General features: G+C 38.9%; 1 protein-coding gene across 1 annotated transcript in view; it reads left to right on the forward strand.

The window, feature by feature from the left end:
• The window catches only part of slc4a11 (solute carrier family 4 member 11), a 59,364-nt gene that overhangs the window by 22,759 nt on the left and 12,895 nt on the right, over positions 1 to 23,710 (forward strand). The window contains 12 exon segments of the mRNA XM_036573940.1: positions 1,560 to 1,603; positions 2,512 to 2,740; positions 9,968 to 10,049; positions 11,366 to 11,489; positions 12,308 to 12,517; positions 15,784 to 15,868; positions 19,040 to 19,113; positions 19,115 to 19,166; positions 19,771 to 19,884; positions 22,220 to 22,352; positions 22,440 to 22,513; positions 23,497 to 23,710. Of these exon segments, the coding sequence (XP_036429833.1) occupies positions 1,560 to 1,603; positions 2,512 to 2,740; positions 9,968 to 10,049; positions 11,366 to 11,489; positions 12,308 to 12,517; positions 15,784 to 15,868; positions 19,040 to 19,113; positions 19,115 to 19,166; positions 19,771 to 19,884; positions 22,220 to 22,352; positions 22,440 to 22,513; positions 23,497 to 23,710 (1,435 nt within the window).

Below are 23,710 nucleotides of genomic sequence, written 5' to 3' on the forward strand. Positions count from 1 at the left end.
TGTGTGAGAGACCTTAATAGGGGTCAACTTCTAGAGACAACGTTTTGTGATGACAGGATGATGGTTATCTACAGCCAAAGGTGCGATCACCTGCGGTGGACTGGAAAACTTCTGTTCTTATGACTGGACTAACTGCCGATAGCTCACTGCTGTTGTTAATGTGGTGGTAGTATACCGTCAACCAGTTGTGTTTATAGTCGACCCTTTGCTGCGTTTTAACTGGATAGTGAATTTGTTTTTGGCTAACCGTTGGGGTTAGATTAGATAAGCTTGGGTTGTCTTTAGTTAACCATGTATTAGATGCTTAGCTTAGATTAGATTGAATGTCTTAGAATGTCTTTGGTTACTCATAAGTAAGACAGTTGGATTAAATCGGATTGTGTTTAGTTAACTATAATTTAGACAGTTTAATCTGATTTAACTGTGTTTGGTTAAACATGAAATTACATTACATTACATTACACTGTAGTTAAGTTTGAATTAGACAGTTTTATTAGTTTAGATTTGATTAGATTATGTTCTTTTTGGTTAACCATGGATTGTTTAACCATTTTATATGATTAGATAATTTGAGTAGTTTATTTTTGGTTAACCGTAAATCAGATGATTAGATAAGATAGAGATTAGACATTCTTTTAAAGCTGTAAATCTGTCTGAAAATGTATTTAGTGCTTGCACCTCCAACAGAGAGAGAAATGCAGGGAGATATCAAAATAAGCAGTTTCAAACGACAGCGATAAGCCACTAAAAACGGCTCAAAGGTTATGTAACCCTATTAATTTAACACATAGTCTTACTCCTCATTAAAACCCAAAGTTCTGCTTTTAAACCGGGGCTTTTATTCTCAAAGTTCCCCTTTTAATCCTAAACCCATTCCAGCAATTCTCTAATCTGAGAGCAGAGGCAGAGGAGGAGTCAGTGGCGGGTCGTGGTAATCCATTCTGAATATCTCTCTACAGGCAGGACTTCCTGCTCCACGAGCATGCAGGAGTGGGGGATCTCTGTGTGATAAAGGCTCTCCACTTTATATAATCTCTATATGGACGAGCACTAAGTACGCCACCATTCTGTGAGAGTTTTAAGATGAACTCTGGGTAAACCTGAGGACAATACAGAACAGGGCGCAAACAAGGGCAAGCAAGGACACATGAACGCACGCGTGTGTTCACCCCCTTACACAAACGCGCGCACACACGCATATACTCTGACAGTGTGTGTATTTCATTGAGCTCCTGCTGTGCTCAGTGATAAACTGAAGTGGAGAAGAGCAGTAGTTTTGTAGTCAGTGCCTGTACTTGTGTTTTCAAGATGAGGTATTTGAGAGAGTGTGCTGTGTTCAGTGGGAACCAGTTGAGCCTCTCTGATGTCGGTACCTTTTGTACTGAGTGTACTTGCTGTCAGGTTTTTTTCACTATCAGACCTAACTGAGACTCCTCAGTAAGAAACAAGAGCATATGTCTTTCTCCATCACGTTGTTTTAGTAGCTGTCTCTGTTTCCAGATTTGTTATTCTTGTTCTTTTTTTTTGTCCACTCTCTTATTTTCACTCTGCTCTCCTAGATTCTGATGTCCATGGCTGTGTCTTGCTCAACACATCAAGAAGAGTAAGACACTTTTTTCACCTATACACATTTACAACATTTAACAAAAATCTCTAGGTTTTATTTTGAGTAATTGAGGAAGATTTCTTTTGTAACATTCGTGAAGAAATGTTCACTCAATGTAAATGACGCATGCCTTTTATTAAATGGTGGAGTTTTGAGATTTTGATATGACAGCGCAGTATGTTTTTTTTTCCAATTTAATCTCTTAACCTGCAGGCTCATTATTCAGCTATCAATCTTAAGACTTATTATTTAGCAGCTACCAGTGGGAAACCCTCATGGCCGTTAGAGAAGGTCTAATGATTTCCCGGAACTAAAAATTGCATATTTTTAGTTCATTTTTATTTAATAGAATCATCATCTTTGTTTTAGTACTATTCTTATTTCTTTGTTAAATTTTGTTTGGAAACAAAAGTAATACAATCCTGAAACGCCTAAAAAACGCCAGAAAATTGTCCAATGAGTTTTTTTTTCCCTGTGATATCTAAGAAGATACAGCTAAGCAAGCTCTTCATTCGTTAAGGAAATGTCTTTTTCAAGCCTTAGATATCCCTATTTAATCTGGAGTGGCCAGTAAATGTTTAGGTAAACTAGTGTAAACTTAGCTCTAACCTACTATTAGAAATCATATACTACTAGCATTTTTAGCCCAAACTGAAGGCCTAGCTCTAATAGTCCCGGGTTCCCCACTGGTAACTATCGAGAGTTATTTGTGGCCTACTGTGAAATTAATATGTAAATTATGTAATTATGAGAGTGAAGGATTAAAATGTGGACCCTCATAGGGTTCTCAGGGTTAAGCGGACAGTTTTGCTTTTATTGTCATTGTCATATTGTTTCTTGGGAACCTTCAGCTTTATGTGTGTATGTGCCTAAATGTGTTTGTGGGTATGTGTTTGTGTTATCAGTATGTAAAACTGATGAACTTCGAGGAGGAGGTAAGGGCCCACAGGGACCTGGACGGCTTTCTGGAGAGGGCGTGTATTCTTCTGCATGAAGATGAGGCGTCGCTGGACGACGTGCTGAAGACCATGCTCCGGCACATCTCCCAGGACCCACACACAGCTGAGCCCGGCTGCAACTTCGAGGAGATCATGAGCTCACTCTTCACCGATGCTGGCTCACAGGAGGTCAACGGTGAGTATGCATGAGTGTGTATGTGACTCTGAGTGAGGGAGAGAGAAGGAGAAAGAGAGAGCATGTTTGTATTTCAGAATAAAGCAAATAAAAGGTTAGTTCACCAGGGCATTAGCAAAGAGTGCAGGGCTGATTGACACACAGAGAAGCGCAGCCTCTGACAGCTATCATTCAGACTGCTCCTTTTAGCGACCAAAAGCAGCTCCCTCATTTCGCAGTCCTTAAATAATCTCGACTTTTCGAAAGAGGAGCAGCACAAAGAGAGACAGAAATAGAGATATAAGAACAAACAGGAGGAGTGATGGGGAGCATGAAAAGAAAGGGCGTATTTTGAAAGCAGTGACAAAATTAAAGGGAAATAGATTTTGAGGGTGTGCAGCAGCATTTTGACAGCAATGAAGTCCACCATCCCTTCCCATCAGCTACCCACAAACCCCAATCTGGAATGTGTCAGTGAAGGGTCAGGGGTCAGGCATGCTTCTGCGCGACCTGAGACAGAGCAGTCAGGTGATAATAGCTCACCAGTGTCCGCGCATTTACACATCACCACTCACTGTAACTGTCATACCCTCCCAGAGGACACCAGCCTACATGCCAGGACACGAGCTTCAGTTAGTGTTGCACCATCCTGCACTCGCTCTGCTTGTTTTTAACTGCTCTGTGAGAAAATACTGGTATCTGGTCTGTTCTAAGAAATGGGGAGATGCCCCAAAACAACAACTTCTATCTAAAAAGAAACTCCAAATGGAACCATTTAAAAAATGGTCAGTTTCTAATGGGTAGCAGTTTTCCTTATGAGGCGGAACCCTTTTCCAGAAGATTCACTTAGGTAAATGTTAACTACTGTGTGGTGTTGATGTTTTTGTTACTCAGTCGTCTGGTGGACCCACCGCATTATTGTAATCAATACAGCCATAACAATTTATGTAAAAATACCAGATGTTTAAAATATCACAAGTTGCCAGCGTAGGGTTCTCCTTTAGCAGCTGTAGCCAGTCAGCAGCCTGTCCATGTTGTCCACCCACCCACACACACACACACACACACACACACATACAAACACATACACACACAGACATACACACACTAAGAGCAGGCCATGCAGGAGGAGAACAGAGTGAAGGGACACAGCACCTCCACACTGTTATTCCCTGCGGGTTCACTCCAACACCACATGTGTAATATAACTGTGTAGGGGGTTTACAGTGTGAAGTCATTGAAAATGTTTTATTTTATATGTTCTTCACAGAAAATGACCAAAGGCCAAGAAATCTGAGGTTGAAATGATAATAACTTGCATCATTTTTTCTTTTGGTAAACATTGAAAATGGGTCCCACAGACCCGAACACCACACATGGGTTAATTATTACTGTTCTTTACCAGTTGAACACAGCTAATTGCCAAATCTACCTGGTACATCCTTAATCAAAAGGTGAACCATTATGTCACAAGTATTTCATAACTTAAAGACTATTATAAAATTAGCACATGTTGAAATAATAGAAACTAACATGTGACTTTGTTTTTTAATCTAATTGGCTTCTGATGTGCCATACAACATTTTCAACCAGCTAACCACATGGTTATTGATCCAAAGCATTTCACCACCATCCTAGCCTAACTTTTTCTCAAGGCTCCAGGCTTGTTTGGATATTGTGTGGTATTCTGCAAGACCTTGCCATGGTGTACAGTACTGTGCAAAAAACATATGCAGCTAAGAACATTGTCTATTTGTTTGAAACTATTTATTTCACCAGTAATTGTGATTTTGCACATAAAAACACTGTACAACAATAAAATAAACAAACAATAAAAATAAATACAAAAAACATAGAAGATACTTTTATTTTTACAAATGTTACTGAAATATTGGTTTGAAGAATACAGCTAGAAGCACACCTGATTTAATTTTATGAAGCATTAATAAGATAAACTAGGTATTGGGTGGTAGCTGTAAATACTTGACTTTCTCAGGGAGAAGTTTGGAAATGGTTAGGCAAACGCACTGACACATCCAATCACAATTTATTTGTTTGGATTTATTCTAATGTATTGTTGAACAAATAAATGTTTACAAACCAGTTGCCAGTGAGTCCTGCATAGTACTGTATTTGCTTTGAATTCTAAAGAACCAGTCTGTACTCTTTACTTACATCAAGAATCCCTTCAAGAAGAACCATCTAGACTCAAGAAGAGTGTGGACAAAAGCTGAGAGTGTGTCATTATTTCATAATGAAGGAATCACTACAAAAGTTGAAGTAGCAATTATCATAGTTGTTTTTACAGCGGATTAAAGGTGGGCTATTTTCAGAGTTGCGAAGGAGCAAATGAGACTGCTTCTTTGCACATGAGGAATTTGAATTGACCAGCAGAACATACCCAATTAACACATTTTGATGTGCTTTAGAACTGTTTTTTTGCATTTCTTCATTAAGGAGACAAAGTGAGAGAGAGAGAGAGAGAGAGAGAGAGAGAGAGAGAGACTTAGAGTACTTAGAGGATAGTCATTTTCATAGAAACAGAGGTTTTCCCTCAGCATTGTACATGACCTCCTTCTCTCAGAAATTTGTACCACCAGAAGTCAGACGGTTTTGACAGCTCTGTGTGTGTGAGAGTGTGTGTGTATGTGTGTGTGTGTGTGTTAGCGTGTCTCCTGGTATTTTTCCAGACTCTGCCCATTATTTCCTACTTTGATGGATCTCATTGGGATTGTTCTTCATTAATTTGCCTAATCCCTCCTAAATGTTCCTTAAACCAGAGTGAAATTCATGAAGTATTCATGAGTTTGCATTATGTAAATGTAGCTTCTACAGTCTCTCAGCCTGCCTGTTAGATGTCATTTTCCTCTGATCTTTTGGTAGAATGTTGTAACATTTCAAAGATTTTATCTAGCATGTTGCTAATCATTAACTCTTTTATTCTTACAGTTGTGAGCAGATTTGCCCTGTATGCATTTACATTACATGGAAAATTCAAGGTTGAAAAATATTAAGATGTTCAAACACAGATGATGATTGGTTGATTGACTTGTTTCAGAATCACGGGGATGATCCGTTTCCCCTCTCCCCTGTTGCTAGGATACACAGCTCACATATGAGAGAGAATCTTATTAATGACACGGGCCTGAGAGCATGCAAATTAGCTGAAGTGTGATTGGATTGTGGAATGTGAACATCATGAATATGATAATGTTTGATATTCTGTGGTGAAGCAATGAATGGAGGCTAATTGTAAGGCGATTTTTGTTGCATGTGACTTGTTTGTGTGTGAGAAATGTTTCCACTGAACTCATACATACACACATACACACGCACACACAGGTCTTATCAGTGAGAAGCAGATCAAATTATAGTGAGACGAGAATGAAGTTGAAATCGTGAGTTCCATCAGATCGTATTCAGCTAAGACACAAGCACAATGACAGATTATGGAGAAAAATCATATTTCATGTGGGTTAGGAGACAGTTATCAGAGACCTCAGCATCTGCCTGACAGCCCAGTCCCAATTAGAGAGAGAGAGAGAACGTGTGTGTGTGAACCTGTGTGGGAGGCTCATCAGAATTTGTGTGTGAGCGGGATGTTTCACTGCTTACTAAATGCTCATGTTTTGGGCTCGCCACAAATGTGTTTCTGTGCTTCGTGTCTAACCTTTAACCCTTTCTCTTCTTGTGAGATCCTCTGAACTCTGAGTGTATCTGTGTCTCTGATTCTCTTACACAGACAGGTCGCCAAGTTTCCCTTTCTGTGATAATGGTAAGGGGGTGTGACCTGGCTCCATCTTCACTTTGAGACATTCCCCACTCCATCTGTTTCTTCCCCCTCTGTGTTAATGTTTCTGTTGGATTTGACTGAATGTGATCAGTAGAAATTCGAGTTGGCTCAGATTTGTTTGCTATATCAGCTTTTACAGAGTATAAACAGAATTTAAAACATCTTTTTCAAATTAATCATTTGAAGTACTGCTAAATTACCTGTAATTCTACCATAACAATTCCTCGTGATCTGTGTCCTGCTCTACTGCCGTGAATTTCGGTCTCTATATTCAGCTGTTTAGACTGAGAAAGCATATTCTCTCATATCTGATGTCTCTTAGACACACACACACAATTACACTGTGGATGTGCAACTCTGTGTGTGTGTGTGTGTGTGTGTGTGTGTGTGTGTGTGTGTGTGCGTGTGCGTGTGTGTGTGTAAAAAGCATGTAATTCCTTCCTCGCATCTCTGATTATTATACCGGGGGGTTGGTGGCAGATCTGAAGCATGCAAGTTTATACTAAGTAGTGTCTAGTGAATGGTCTGAATGTCAATGACAATGCCTCTGTGATTGAGAGCGTGTGTGTGTGTGTTCTTAATCTGCAGTGTGTATATGCAGGTGTGCATGATCAGAATACTCTCTTTGGATCAGCATACTCTCTTTCCATCCCATCCATCTGTCCATCTGTTCATCACAGATTTTATTTCTATGTTAAAACACTGTGGACAGTGTAGACAATAAGGCATAGAAGCACCAAATTTGCTGAAAAGGTTGCAGTATCCACTCCACTACACCACTTCAGTCGTCCTAATGGTGGCACTATGGTGCAGCGTGTTGCATCCCGTATCTCTTAACCATGAGTCATACATTCAGATTTTTTTCTTCAGATTCTTTGACTTATGCTGAATAAAAAAAAACACCATGCAGTTTTGCAGTATTGGATTTTGAGGTCATTTGCATAATTTGTGAACCAATCATAGGTTTTTTAGCCCAATCCTTGTTAAATTTATTTCAAAATATTTGCTAGAGACAAAGACATAAATAATTATCAAAAACCTGTCGACCTCTATAAGCAGTATGGTCATCATATGCCAATTAATAATTTGAGGTGGAGCTTAGATGGCCAAAAAGCTGTAATTAATAAACGATTCATTGATTCTCACAACATTTGACACAGGATTAGCAGTGGTCAGTTATCACAAAAGTTGATTGGTGTGTCCATCTCTGCAAACTTTTTAAGCCTGAATAATTTATAAGTAATCTGTTACTTTAGTGCATTGCTCTTGTAGTGAAAGATCTCTGGGGTGTGAACGTAAATAATTATTTTTTAAAAAGTTCCCTCGACTTCCCCAACATGACCTTCAGTCAGTCAGACATCACAGAATTCACTTTTCTAACTCAAACAAATGAGTCTCAATAACAGTTAGCTTCATCGTTGCGTTGTTTTACATGTAATGTCATTCTAATGATTCATGACAAACTTGACCTAGATTTGCCTTTAGGGCTGCAGTGCACAGATTTGAAATCATTCAAAATTGTAAAACTATTGTTCAGTAATGAAGTATCCAGTGATTTATTTATTGTAATCAACTTGGGAAATATAACATGTAATCTGTAGTTTTTAGGTATTTTGATTAATTCCTAAACAAGTGCACACGATTCAGAAGTCATGAAGTCAAAAACCAATTGACATGCGTGTTGTTTATAGTTCTCATAAAAGAGTCAGCATTTCTAAAACTATGACTGACTGTTATTTTTCCTTAATGTCCTAAAAGCTCCTTCTTGGCACACAGCGCTTGGGTGCTGATGACCATTGCTTGTGGCCTTATTTTGTTCTTCTGGGACATTTTCCCAGATACCTTCATCAAACTATACCCCTATAACTATAAATCACCTACAGTTCATAATTTACAGATAAATTTTAAATAACCTTGACCTGTTTTTCAAGGTCACATGTCAGTTGTGTTGCAAAATTTTAGATGACAGTATCTCAAAAGACATAGATCTGTGTTATTGGTACTTTAGTTATAGTTCTAATAGCACTTTTCTAAAATACATGTAAAACTCTAGATAATCATGTAAGTAATAGTCTTTGAGTTACAGGAATGCATGTCATTTTTATGTAGAGGAAGTGTGGCAAGATTGAAAATGTGTGGCTGCAAATATAAAATACAAATGTATTTGTGATTCACTGTCCTGTTCTGGACCAGCAGGTTTAAAGTGTTTGTAATAAACTCTGTTGGAAATATTAAAGGAACCCCCCTCTTTCATCCATGCAAGTAAGATCATGAATCAGAAGGAGTTTTCGATCCAAAGCACACAATATTGCTGTCATTTTTTCTGGTTCCAGTTTGCGTAAGTTTGATTTGTCTTGCATGGTCACAGTAGTTGATGAACTAAAGAACACCAAGCAGGTCTGGAACATGTCTTACACTTGTAGTGAATGGTAAACCGAACTGCACTTGATGAGCCAGTGCACACCACTACACAACATGCAGAGCCTGAAAACAGCCCAGTATTTATGGCAATAAATATAAACCTCTGACCTTCAGTTACTGTCAAATTTAGTGTCTAAATTTTCTGCATCTCCCTTAATTAATTGTTAGTTTAACAGTTATTTATGTGTCAAGAGATGCAGTCCTCACATTCGTCCTGTCTCCTGCCCTGTCCATCTCTCTATTTATCGTTCTCGCTCTTCCATTCTTACTTTCTCCTGCTCTTTTTCTTTCTCCCTCTTTTCCTCTTTCTCGATGGTACTGAGTGTGTTGTCATGGTGATACCCATCAGTCCTGGATGTGAGTGTGTGATGTCTTATTGATGAGACAGTGTGACTGTGTGCCAGAGACATCCATCCTGCTCGCTAAACAGTCCGCACACATACACACGCGCACAGGCACATGCACACACACTCGCACTGTTCCTGCCGGCCATGCTGAACAGCTCACACCTGTCACCTCTGCCAGAGGACACACACACACACACACACACATGCTCTCATAGCCCTCTCGCTTAGTATGCTAGGCAGCCCGTACCTCCGTAAGACAGAGGACAGGGCACACACTCGCACACTCACATAGATTGATTAATTTGAATTAAACATTTGCCGCTGTCCTCGGAAAGGTCTTCATTGTCACTCACTTGGGCTGCAGTGTTGTGCATTGGCCTCTGATGCCTTGCTGCTTCTTCTTTCATGCCATGGTCTGCATTGACCTTTTCATCAAGTGTAATGTGATAAATGACTAATGTTTCTTTTTTTATTGCATGTGATTTTATTTTTGACTTGTTTCTCTCTATCAGCTGGCTTTCCTGGAGGATAGGAGACCCAGCTGAACTACTCATGACTCATTTTTGTTCTGTAAATCTTTTCCTCATCTGACCCTGCATGTTCCTAAGCCTTTGCCCCAGTCACCTGTCTCAAACCTCAATCAGCCCCCTCTCCTGGTTTAACCCCAAACCCTTTCCCACCACACAGTGCACCTGTTGTCAGAGACGCTGCAGTGTGTGACAGCTACTGCCACGGGCATCCAGTACCAGCAGTCCTGGCTCTGCATCCTGTGAGTCCACTACAAACCTTTAATTGCACTGAAATAGAGTGCCTTATTTTTTTTTTAAATGCTTAAAAATATTTATGCGCTACTGTTTTAATATTGTGTATCATCACTGTTTTATCAAGACCTTATTACATAATTTGGAAGCATCAGCTGTCCATTACAATATGATTTGAACATTTCATGATGACTGTATCAATAGAAATGGTCCAAAACTACTAATATTAAAATATGTTAATGTTAAGACGTCAATTTGGGTTTTCATTCTTCTGTAAAGTTGTCATTAAATAGACACAAGGTTTTGATATGACAGCAATGATACATAAAAATGTTTATTTTCATATTTATGTATTATAACAGTGTGCATTTAATTCATATTGGCTTTATTTTATCTGACATGCGAAGGGCATAATTTTACAAAAAAGGCTCATTTACCTAATAAGGCATAGCACAAAGATACTTGTAAAACTTTTAACTTTCTCGCCACATCACAACACTCTTGTGCTTTTTGAAAAGTGGGCCCATGCCATACAAGTTACCACCCATCTCTGATATATATAGACTGTTAATTTCAGTGTAAGTCATTAGGGATGCACAAAGATATCAAAACCGTATCGTTATAGGCAGATAATAAAATAAAATGATTGGCATCAGACAGAGGTTTAGACATTTCAACCTGATAAGATATCTGAATTTTTTTTTTTATTTTACCACATTTGTAACCCTCTACAAATAAATGTTATATTTCTCTGTATTGCCAGTCAAGGTGGATTTAGTCTCAATATTTATATTATAGTCTCAAATTTATACAGTGTCAGCATCGGCAGACGAATGAAAATAAAAGATGAAAATATTGGATATCAAGGTCGACCCACAATTCCCATATCAGTGCAACTGTGTATATCATAAGTATAATTCTTTTGCAGTGCAAATAGTGATGTAGATTCTGCTAAACTAATGTTCAGTTTATGGTGATTATATTCAGCTTTATTATTAAATTTCCTGAATCCTATTACTACTAATTTAGTACTTTAATGCTGGGCTTTCCAGTCTTCTTCACAAAGGGCTAGTGTGGCTGCAGGTTTTCATACTAAACAGGCGGAAGCACATCTGATTCCACTTGTTTAATCAGTTGGTCTTTGCCTTCAAACAACTGATCATGTGTATTTCTTCAGAGACGATTAGACATGCTTTAATGCATTGGGGAGTGTTTGATCTCGTAATTTTTCAAACTGATTTTATGTTGTAGTGCTGGTTGTTGTATATATGCATACATGCTGAATGAAAGTTTTCTCTGTCTGACGTTCTGTTGCCTCCAACAGTTGTAACGTGAAGAACCTGCAGAGGCGGCATGTATGTATCTCTCGGCTGGACCGGCCTCAGAACTGGGGAGAGAACTGTGCGGAAGTCCGTTATGTCATCCTCATACTGGCACCTCTTAAAATGGTAAAATAACTGCTTCCCTGCCGACTCCCCCCGCCCCGCGACACACACACACACACACTCTCTCACGAGCTCTTATCCTAACTAACAGCTCACCAACTATCACGTCGAAGCTCAAACTCACATGTAAATGTATCTTCATTACACTGTACCCTCATAAAGCCTCCTTCTCTCCTCATAACTATATTTATACTGTAAATCTGTGTGTTTGTGTGCATGTGTTTAGATCTTACTGTAATCATTTCAGTCTCTTTCTCCTCTATATTTGCCAGTCTGCCCTGCAAATGCCACAAACACACACACACATACACACACACACACACACACACACACAGGCACATCTGTACACTCACTTACTCAGTAAAGCAGGATTGCTTGCTTTTACAGATTCATCTCTCTGCACGTTGTCTGTATTAAAGTGAAGCAAAACAAACATTATGTAACTTCAAAACTAAATGTACTTACGCTTAGATGTAATCCAGAGGAATTAAATTGCACATTTCTGTTACTCATATGCTCTCAGAGGAACTGAAAAGCTCACTGAACCTAATGTTTAATTACAGGAATTATTAAAGCACTCTCAAACAATTGCCTTGGCATATTTTGAATTGTCCTTAGTTAATTTGGTTATGTAACATGTAACCGAGAATTCTAATGTAGTAGAAGGAATAGAAAATTATTTTTTTATGATAATGATGAGTCTATCTAACCTCCAGCTTTTTCAGTCATGCTGAACTGTTCGTGTCAGCATGTTCTGTCCATCACACTTCTTTTCAGCTATTAATTTTCTCTCTCTTCTCTCCTCTTCTCTCCTTCTCCAGAAAAGCACTAAGACAGCGATGGAGTTGGGCCGGACATTTGCAAGTATGTTTTCAGACATCTCCTTCAGGCAGAAGCTACTAGAGAGTAAGACTCAGGAGGAGTTTAAGGAGGCACTGGTCATTCAGAGGTATCACCTGACCGCAGCCAAGCGCAAAACTACCACTGTGGAGGAGGAGGAGACTGACCCACACAGTCACAAGCCACTCAAGGTGTGTGGGTGTAGATGTGTGTGTTTGTGTGTTTCTACACACATTCATCATAAGTTTCCAAGGTCGTTTTAAGACTTACTCATTCATAATCTAATGCATCTACAACACTGTGTAGAAGTCAGATTACCTTTTGTTTATTTAATTTCCAGTGAAAACAGCCAAGTACAAGTTATGCATTTGTGTACAAAAAAGCCAAGCAAACATATATTTTATGTTGATTGCAAAGAAGTAGTACTAAAGCAACTAAATAGTATTTAATAATTTCAGTATTTAGGGTATCTACTCTTTGCTCTTATTACAGCTTTGGTAACATTTTACTGAAGGGCTACATTCATAAGGGTACATGACACCTATGTAAGAATTTCATGACAAATGGCATAAACCTATACTAACTTTTACAAAGGATTATTACAACAACTGTCAGTTGTGCATAAAGGCTGTCTGTTTTAATGTCATTTCATCTCAGAATGTGTTATGACGACTGGGGCTTGTTGGAATAAGCCTTTATAAATGTCAGTTGTGTAGCCTAATGCTGCCCTTAAGTAAAGTGTTATCATAGCTTCAATTTTCAGGAAACTAGCCTTTTGTTTTTCTAAGTAATCTACAGCATTTTTTTTCACACCTCCAAAGTTCAGTCTTAGAAGTTGGTTGCATTTTCTGCTTTTCACTATCCAAGTAATCCCAAATACATTCACTGATGCTGATTTCCTTTTCTCAGTAAAGGCTTCTTGACAGCTACACATCTTTTCAGACTCATAGTGTTGAGTTGTCTTCTCACAGTGGAAGAATGGGCAGAAACTCCTGTGAATTTTTTCAGATCTGGAGCTTGATCTTCTCCTCTCTCTCAAAGATGAAAGCTTTAAGTACTGTTTATCTGATGGTGACAGTTTTGGTGGTCTGCCAGGTCTTGCATGGTTGTTCGCAATCCCATTTTCTCTCTACCTTTTAATGATTTTTTGAACATCAGTTTTGGAAACTCCTGTTTTTTTTCACTTATTTTCCTTTGACTTTATCCTTCCTTATGCAAGTGGATCATCTTCTTTAAAATTACTCCAGAAAAACAAATAACTTGTAATTAATGGCTGTTTAAACTGGAAATGAAATAAATGAAAGGTGGTCTCTGACTTTTGTACAGTATGGTATATTTATTTTTTGTCTTCCTTCCCTAATTTTTATTGTTTCTGTTGTTCTCTCTCTCTCTCTCTCTCCCCCTCTCCCTCTCTCGCACACTTACACTGTGACTTGACTTTTCAAGTGACACACCAGTGATTGTCTTCTGCGGAGCGTGTATCAGCTAATGAGAATTTATCTTGTTTGTTGCTCTTGTTTAACACATACACAGACACACATACACACACACTCTCACTTACACCCACACCCCCACCGTTAGACCACCGTGGCTGAGGTTTCCCGCTCGTAAAAGCCCTTTCTCTGTTTCTCTATAAAAAGGGGAGCAGGGGGCCAAATAGTTCTGTTTTTGTTTTATCTTTTTTTCACTCCATCACACATCTGACGAATGGTAAACAGGTGGAGGATCGTTACTTTGGGTGTGTGTGAGTGTATGTGTGTGTGTGTGTACGTGCAAATGTGTATCGGCGGGCATGAGCGTACCAAGGGCGATTTATCACAGACAAACAGACACAAGAAAGATCTTTCTCCATTCCCTCACTCTCTCACTCTCTCCCTCCCCACTCTTTCTCTTACACACATATACAGGCACACACTGTTATGATAAATGAGTTCATTATGTATAGGTTGTAATGAAGTCTAAAACCTGTTTGGCTTTATTTAAGTGTTGCTCTCTATGTTAATGGAATTTCACACTAAAGAATGTCTCTCTGCCAAAAAGAGGTCAATACAAGTCACTAATATAACACAAACAAACTGCCTTCGTGCCAGAAATTGACCTGTAAAAGCAGTTAATACTGGAGTAATTCTGCTTGATCTTTTTTTCCTTTCCAAGACACTTAAAACTGTACTTACAATCTTTCCTAGAAAGGACTTTGATTTTCATTATGTGCCAATTGAAGAACATACATTATATGTCCAAAAGTTTGTAGACACCTTTCTTATGAAATCAAACGTATTAATAGTGTTTGTCACCCTTTTGCTGCAGTAACAGCCTCTATACTTCTCGGTAGGCTTTACACTAGATGTTGGAACATTGCTGTGGGGATCTGATTGCACTTAGCCCCAAGAGCAACTCAGGGTACCTGGAGCACTCCACACAAAACACAGCTGTGCATGGAGCATGCAGAAAGCAGTTTGCAAAACTCATCTCTCCCACTGGAAACAATAGAAAAAGATCTAAATCATTACAAATATATTGAATGGAGCTCAGTCACTCCAGAGAATGCAGTTTCATTGCTCCACTGCCCGGTACTGGGGAGGCTTTATACTCCTCCAGCTGACGCTTGACATTAGGCATGATGACCTTAGGCTTGTGTGTGGCAGCTCCAGAACATCTCATTCTACTGGCGGTCACTTTCTGTGGAGATTATACAAGCTGTGTCAGCAAAGGGTGCAGTAAAGTCGTTGAAACCACTAATCAGGAAGGGTGTCTGGATACTTTTGGATATACAGTGTAGGATGCATATTTTTCAGATCTGGGCTTGATAGTAATGCTCTTCTTGTGATGCTCGAGTGACTTTAATTTCGATGCAGCATTGATTAACGCCTATGTTCCGTCGAGTGATCGGATAGGTTTTGATCAACATTGCATTGTAGTGTTTCTGCTAATCCTGTTCTGCTCTAACCTTGTAGTGACATTGTAGTGGGGGTTTTCTAACGCTGGGCTGTCTCTCTCTCCAGTCTGCAGTCTCTGCTCACCTTGTGTCTCTCTCTCTGCTGTGCAGGGGGCTCTGTGTGAGTGAGATTCAACTGCGCTTCTGTATGTGAGTGTGTGTGACAGTCTGGATGTGTGTGTATGTGTGTGTGTGTGAGAGAGAGAGAGAGAGTGTGTCTGGTTGGTATGACTGTGCGTGAATGTGTGCGCGTTTGTGCATTTGCGTGCATTTGCTCGCTTTAACTCTGTATTTCTCCCTTCTGCAGTGTGAACTGTTCTGTTAGCATGTGTGCAGCTTTGTTTGTATTTTTGCTTGTGATTCTGCAGGTGTCTTGTGCATATGCGTGTGTGTGCGATTACCGATCTATGTGCTTGTGTGTTTTAATCTTGTGCCTTTCCCACTACAGTATATTTGTGTATGTTGCTCTCAGTTTGTATATGTGTGTGTTTAACTGTGCTCTCTTCCTCTCTCTCTCTGTAGTGTAGAGATTTTTTCAGAGTGGGCAGAGGCATCTATGAGGATCTATGTCGCCGACTTCCCTTCTATCCATCTGACTTTACTGATGGTAAGAGGATTTAGAAATACACACACAACTGATGTATAATGGATAAATTGTTTTATAGCTATGTTTTTTGGTCTGCATGGCTATTAAATTAAAGCCTGTACTCAACCCATACCTGCAACTTAAAAGGAATAATTTGATTAATGTGATTTATCACTTAGCCCAGATGCAGTCGATCAACCAAGACGTGTTTGAAATCTGACGTGTGTTTCTTTAGTTTACAACAGGAGATGCTAGGCTAACGTTTCTAACAAACACTGGACTTAGACTGTCACCAAACTCATCTTTGTAAATGCATCCTCAAAACCTCTCTCAGCCTGCTGAAAACGCATTGAGATCTTCATTTGTTTAATTCGCTGATGTGGTGTAGAACATGGTATATTTTACTTTAGTTCATAAAAACAAAAATAAACTTCTCATGAATGGTTGGGCAGCGATTGTGAGTAACCAGAACCACTTTTACGTAACTTGGCGGAGAAGCTAAGCTAGTGTTCTTGTCTGATTACAATTTTGACAAGATTATCAGCACAAACAAGCCTCAGTTGTATCTGTTTAAATCAGAGTGTACAAATGAAGAAATGCGTCAGCTGGATGCTGGACCCACCAGTGACTCGCCGGACATACCTGCGACTCAGGTCAAAAGACAGGAAATGGGTGTGCCAAGTGATGCCCAGAGTGGAAGTTATGGAAGGTGCTGTATATGATTCTGGAGATTGGAAATTGGAAATACACCCGTCCCTTCAGTGTTCCTTCAGAAGCTCCGCACCGCAAATTCATGGACATGCATTGCCAGGGCAAATGACACTGGGCTGGCAAACTTGTTTTTTTAGATCTTCGTGACTGTAAAACCCTTCATAGACGCTGTATGGATGAAAACCGTGATATAATGTTAGAGCGAACAGCCACACAGCAAGTAATGTAACTAACGTTAGCTAAGTTGTAGGTTAGCAAACTGTCACTACATTACTGTCACAAACATTAGCAAACAGGACAGAACAGTATTGAATTATTGATTCTTTGAAACAGCAAAAATAAGTTAATGTAAGCCACCTGTCAAGCAGGAGCAACTTCCTCATCCATTTTCATGCCTTTTAACCCTCAATGAAGCTGAAGTCATTTTCGCCAGCTTCTTATATGAATTTTCCCGTTTCACCTTAAGTCGTGCAGCAACAGTAAAATGCTAATAGGAAGCTTCAACCTCATCAACTATCAGAGGTCACTCCTCTTCTCTGAGGTCTCGCCACTGTTAAAACGTCCTTACCTGATCTTAGAACTTCTTTCTTAATCTTTGCTCTTCAGATCTTCTCGTCTTTGGCTGTTTCTCGGCCATCTCTCCTTTTTGACACTGCATGAAGTTCAGCACATAGCCTCTCTCCTTCCCGTGCTCTGTGCATGAGTACAAATGCCTCATCGCTGATTGGCTGGAATAGTGTTGTGTGTCTTGGCCCGAGACACTTATTTATTTCCCTTTTACAGACCCAGGGCTGTGTACGAACCCTGGATATTTTTCTTGCGAGTAAACAGAACAGAGACCTAGTGGACTGTGAGGAGATATTTTCTGAACTTGATGAAAAATAAATTGGATTGAAATTGTACACTGCACCTTTGATGCCAGCACTTGAACAAATCAGCATTGAAGATGGTAAAGATGTGCTTATTTATTTCTACAGTCAAACTGCATAAAACAAAATTTTAAAGCGTGTTAGCTGCATAAGGCATTACAGTAGCTAGGGGAGCACAAAACAGACGGCAGCGACAGATAAAAAGTAAACAAAGCTTACCTCAAATTCACTTCTCATCCATAGAAGTTGAAACAGCTGTAGATTTTAGAACATCCTGCTCGCAACCATCCTTGTAATCGTCAGGTGTAAAATAATCACTTCATACACAGAAATTTTGCACAATACTTTTACTGACCAGCGCTCTTGTTAATTAATGGTTCATTGCCAAAAACCACAGTTTGCATGTTTCTGCATCATTAGGGAGGGAATTGGGTAACATATCGGACTACTATTTCTTTGTTCTTTTACTGTTTGTACAAAATGCAACGCAACACCTCATTTTCTTGCTTTATCATTATTCCAGATGCAACTTCTAGCTGTCTCACAGTTGTGAAGTCTTAGCTGTGCTAAAAAAGTAATACCTGCGTAGTGACATATAACACGCTCCTTGTGGTCCAGTTTGAAAGTGGAGTAGAACTACAAAGCGAGACAGTATGTGGATGATATTGTAGTTCCAATTTTAGCTTAAATGTTTAGATAAGGTCTGTCCATATCATTTTACTGCATTACTTTTTTAAGACTTGTTTCTCTAGGTTTTCAATGGATTGTTTAAGAAAATAAAGGAAGATTTTGGTATGTATGAACTGAGATGAGATTGTTGACGGTCTAAGTCCAGTGTTTGTTGGCAACGATAGCCTAGCATCTCCCATCGTACACTAAAGAACCACATGTCAGATTTCAAACATGTCTTGGCCTGATCGACTGCATCTGGGATAAGTGATAATTCATGCTAATTAGATTTTTCGCCACACTATTTCTTTGAGACCAGGCCTAAATGGTACTACCGAATTTGAACCCTGAATCTGACCCAAACCTGCTCGCACGCAGACATGGATTATTGCAGACATGGGACAGTAATCGAAGAGTTTAATTTCCAAAATGCTATATATCCATTTGTAACAATTATGGATATCGGTTTTTTAAAAGAATAACATAGCTAGCATATAATGCAATAGCTAACATATAATGGAAAACACATTTATTTCTCTAATAAATCTGGTGTTAATCTTAATATAGCATTTATACTTCTTGCATGCTGTGACCTTTCCACCAACCCAACACATTCCCCTCCCCTTCGTCCACTCCTCATACTCCAGAGCTATTCCAACCAGAGCTATAGACTACATTACAAGAGAGAGCAAAAGAGAGAAAGCATGATCACACGTGTGAGAGAGTGAGTGAAAGAGACAGAGAAGTGACATAGAGTGTTTGAAATCTACTACATAAAAATCACTCTTTAGATCTCTCATTAGTCTGTCCTGAGAGCTATGTTGCACGTCAAATATTGCCCTAAGCCCAGCTTGGAACCCATTATTTTGTTGGGCACTGTCAGGTTTGGGTAGCAGATCTCTAATGTGTGTGTGTGTGTGTGTGTGTATGTGTGTTTTTTCAGGCATAGTGGGAAACAATAAAGCACTAGTGAAATACATGACAACGTCCATCTTCCTCTACATCGCTGTTCTGCTGCCCTGCCATCGCATTCGGCTCACTCAATGATGAGAGTACAAGAGGAGAAATAGGTGAAGACACACAAACACTTGCATGTCATTCTCACACAGAAAAACTCTCTCTCACACACACACACACACACACACACACCGCTGTGTCATATTTAATAAGCAGGGATGGATTACTGACTTGGCCATTTGGACCAGTGCCCAGGAGCCTCTGACAGCCTCGTGGGGTCTCAGACCCCGAGGCTCGAGGTACCAAACCAAATCATAATGCAAATACATGGGACAGTCCACTGATGATGTAATTAGAACAAGTATGGATGTGTACAAAGTTGTAATACTGTGAATAATTAGAATACTCAATTAATTTGGGGGTCAATAATATTTTAGTATTATTCAGTTTCGTTTCAGAGACCGACATTATGGACTGGTTTCACATGATGGTTAGGTGTGATAAGTAGGTCTCTTGCTCAGTATTCTTCTTTATATGCATTATAGACAAAATGTGCTCAAGCTCCACAAATACTTTGTTCTACTTTCATTCTAATTTCATTGAAATATTGATGATATTTGGTATTGATGTGCAATTTTTCATTTATGTGTAATTTTAATAATAGAAAATATACTGTAGTAATCTGTAGTATCTTTATCTTTTATCTATGTATATTAGATGTTCAGAAGACGATTATTGGGCAGAGTATAGGCGGAATCATCTATTCTCTGTGTGCTGGTTCCCCTCTGGTCATCCCCCTAACTACAGCACCCATCGCCATCTTCATCAGTGGTATGTAATTATTCTTTATTAATCTTTATATATAAGCCCATGAGTTCAAATTAAAAAGGCCAAATCTCACGCATTAGTTGTCCAGTCGTGCATAAGTGGTCAACACTACAGTACAATATGGAGACCTTTATGGATAATTATTCCACACATGCACACACACACGCACACACACACACACATGCTTTTCAACAACGCTAACCCACACATCCACACATCCAAACACATATGAAGGCTGCTACACACACACACTTTCTCACACATGTTCGCACTTATCACATTTGTAGGAGAGCTGTTTATTTAGCTCTCTGAGTGACTAATGAGGCTGAGTGTGGAATTAGAGCTCTGATGGCCACAACATGCCATAGAAAGGGAGTCTGACAGGCCAACATGGCTGCCGTTTGTTTGGGCAAGTTTTGATGTTTGCCCTGGCTAAGAGTGAGTCTCCCTAAAGCTAATTCCTGTGGCTGCAATCACATGCTGTCATCTGGAGGAGGTTTGTCGTGAAAAATCGTTTCGCTGGGATGAGGCAAGATTTTGTTTGGAAAATATATGCTAACCAGGACAAAAACACAAACCAGGATGTGAATCCATCTGTAACGATGGCTCTTCCCAATCAGACAGCCATGCTTGTGGGTTTCTCTTGATGAACATATGGAAATGCCTGAGAGAATTCTCTGGCTTTTTGGGAAATATTTGGAGTGAGTTTTTTGTGATTACATTTTTAATTTTCTGAGTTGACAAACACACAAACATTCACATAAGAAAATTAACAAAACAACACATTATACAATATTTTCTGTATACAGTACTATGCACAAGTCAGAGAACACGCTATTGTTTATTTAATTTCCATGCAAAGGGACCATTAAGTACCACTTATTTATTCTTCAGAAGATATTTCTGAGGAGATTAAATATCAGCTGATCCACTTGCAAAAGGTCAAAGGAAAGTAAGTGAAAAAACAGTTTCCAAAACTGGAGTTCAAAAAATGGTTAAAAGATACAAAGAAAATGGGGCTCCTAATAACTGTGCAAGACCTAGTAGACCACCAAAACTGTCACCATCAGGTAAACAGTACTTAAAGCTTTCATCTTTGAGAAAGAGGTGAAAATCAAGCTCAACGCTTACTTCAGATCTGAAAAAATCCACAAGTGTTTCTGTCCATCCTTCCACTGTGAGAAGACAACTCAGCACTATAAGTGTGAAATGAATGTGTAGCTGTCAAGAAGCCCTTACTGAGAACAGGAAACAAACAAACGCAGAACACAATTTGCATTCAGACTGAAGGTGGAGAAGGTTTCGTGGATTAACCTTTTTGAATTTATAATTGAGATTACATGGATCATGAGAAGCAGAGAATGCAACCAACCTCTAAGACTGAACTTTGGAGTTGTGAATTTCTTTAAAGAACTGAAAGCAAGTCTCCCAAAAGAATGTAAGTTGTAACAAAGGACTAAGATGGACACTATGTGCTGAAAATGTTAATACTATATTTAGTTGTTGAGGCTTCTATGTAATTTTCTGTTAAATGTATGAAGAGTTTCATTGCAAAATGTTGTATATCCATTTGTGACAATTCAAGATATAACACATTTTTAATAGAATAACAGCTGACATATAATTCAAAACAATCATTTTTTTCTCTTATAAAGGTGATATTAATCATAACATAGTCCTGATGTTTTTAGTATATGTGTGAAGCCCACTCCCAGCGACATATATCATACAAAAAAGAAAGTTCTTGAAAGTGGTCTGTATGATATGATATGTGCTTTTTTTGCTGCTGCAGAAGGAAATTAAATAATTGTAAGAGTGGTCTCTCAATTTTGTACAGTACTTTTGTACAGTGTTGTTTCTGTGCTGCATCACATTAGATTTGAAATGAAGTAATGACTGTGAGGTCAAAGTACAGACTGTTAACTTTAATTTGAAGTTAAAATTTTGATTTACTCCCAAAAAAAAAAAAAATCAGTAAGTGGGCCGTTGAACATAATAAAACTGTCATATAGAGTAGGCTCCTAACACTACACAACACTATTTTGCACATAGACACCACCAGATGGGAAGAACGTTCTCGTCTCATTTTTTTTTTTTTAGCAGTCCTGTAAAGCAGCCATTTTCATTTCCGGCTTGTTTCATAGCCTTTGCCATCAGTCTTGCCTGCAGTGTCTAAATACTTATGAACTGAACTGTACATATTGATAAACTCGGTATAACACACAGACAGTACCAAGACTGAAGAAAAGGTTCTTTGTGTATTCGAGACAGTTATTTAATTTTTATGCTAATTGATGTGTTTCTCAATTACCATAAATTCATGCTTGTGTGTTTACAGTAATCAGGGGGATCTGCGATGATTATGAACTGGACTTTGCTGCATTCTATGCCTGCATTGGTCTGTGGAACAGCTTATTCCTTATCATTGGAGGTGTCTTTAACCTCAGCCTACTCGTTAAGCTCTTCAAGAGGTCAGGCTCACACCACATATACCACATACACCACAACACATCACACCCCTGGATGACTGATACATGTTTTTCTGTTTGTGCCCACAGGTCGATAGAAGAGGTGATAGCTCTGTTCATTTCGATTGCTTTTGTAGCAGATGCTGTCAAAGGCACTGTGAAGAGTAGGTCTTTCTCTCTCTGTCATTTGGTTGTATGCATACATGCACACATTACCAGTTAAAAGTAGCAGTGCACCAATTCAAAATGTTTATGATTGATTCTAATTTCTGTACAGTCAGATTAGCCAATGTTTTGGCTGATTCTTGTGAGTGTTTTTACTTGAAAGTTGAACATTATTTGCTCTTTAAAGCGAGAAACTGGCATTTTAAATTCTTAAATGAAAGATCAGTTGCCTGTTTTCATAAAAAGAATCAAAAAAGTACTACATTGAAAGTAAGAGGTAACTGGCTGTTTAGTACAATGAGTCATGTATAATTATGCTACAACATTTCAGTATAAGTGAAGCAGCAACATTCAAATACACCACAAGTGCACTTAGATGGCTTATGTTATTTATGTCAGAAAATTGCTGATTGCATGTTTGGAGCAAAAAGCTGCTAATGCCCATCTTGGCCAATTCCAATCATGCATTAGTAGTTAAAAGGTTTTGGGACTCCTAGCTTATTAAAATGGTTTTGATAAATTAGCAAATTCTCTGTGTCTATTTGCAATAGTTTAACATATTAAACAGACAGCTTTTTAAATCTTACCATTTTCTTTGCAAAAACTCTAATCTTGTTGTGTACCGTCATGGTTATAATACCATACCCCACACAATTCACCTCTTTTTGTGTTGTCACTCATCAGCACTCAAGCTTTTCAGATGTTTAAAGCACCTTTGGACCAAACCGTTATAACTTGGAGCTTTTAACAATATTTTGGAGAAGAAAATTCTCAAATCATTATTTAGACCAAGCCTGCTCTTCATCCCCAGGATGACACTTTCATGAGCAAAATGTACCTAAAATATAAGTATTTGTTCTTGCTTAACTGAAAAATCACACAATTCAATTTTTAAAAGAAGTCAAACTTGACAAGCAGTGTATGTGTAAATACATTCCCATGTGCACAACTTTCATTAACTATTACAATAACTTTCTTCCAGTCTTCCATAAATACTACCATGCGCCAACACTGGCCAATGGCAGCATAGAGGAGTTGAATCGAATAATCAGAGTCATGCCTGTAGGGGATATGAACTTGACCGGGACCCTCCCAGAATCCTTCATTCTGTGCACACGAGCACGGCCGCTGCTCTGCCTGCTCCTCATGCTGGGAACCCTGTGGGTGGGATACACACTCTACCAGTTTAAGAGGAG

Source organism: Colossoma macropomum, unplaced genomic scaffold, assembly GCF_904425465.1.
Source record: "Colossoma macropomum unplaced genomic scaffold, Colossoma_macropomum, whole genome shotgun sequence".
Taxonomy (NCBI): domain Eukaryota; kingdom Metazoa; phylum Chordata; class Actinopteri; order Characiformes; family Serrasalmidae; genus Colossoma; species Colossoma macropomum.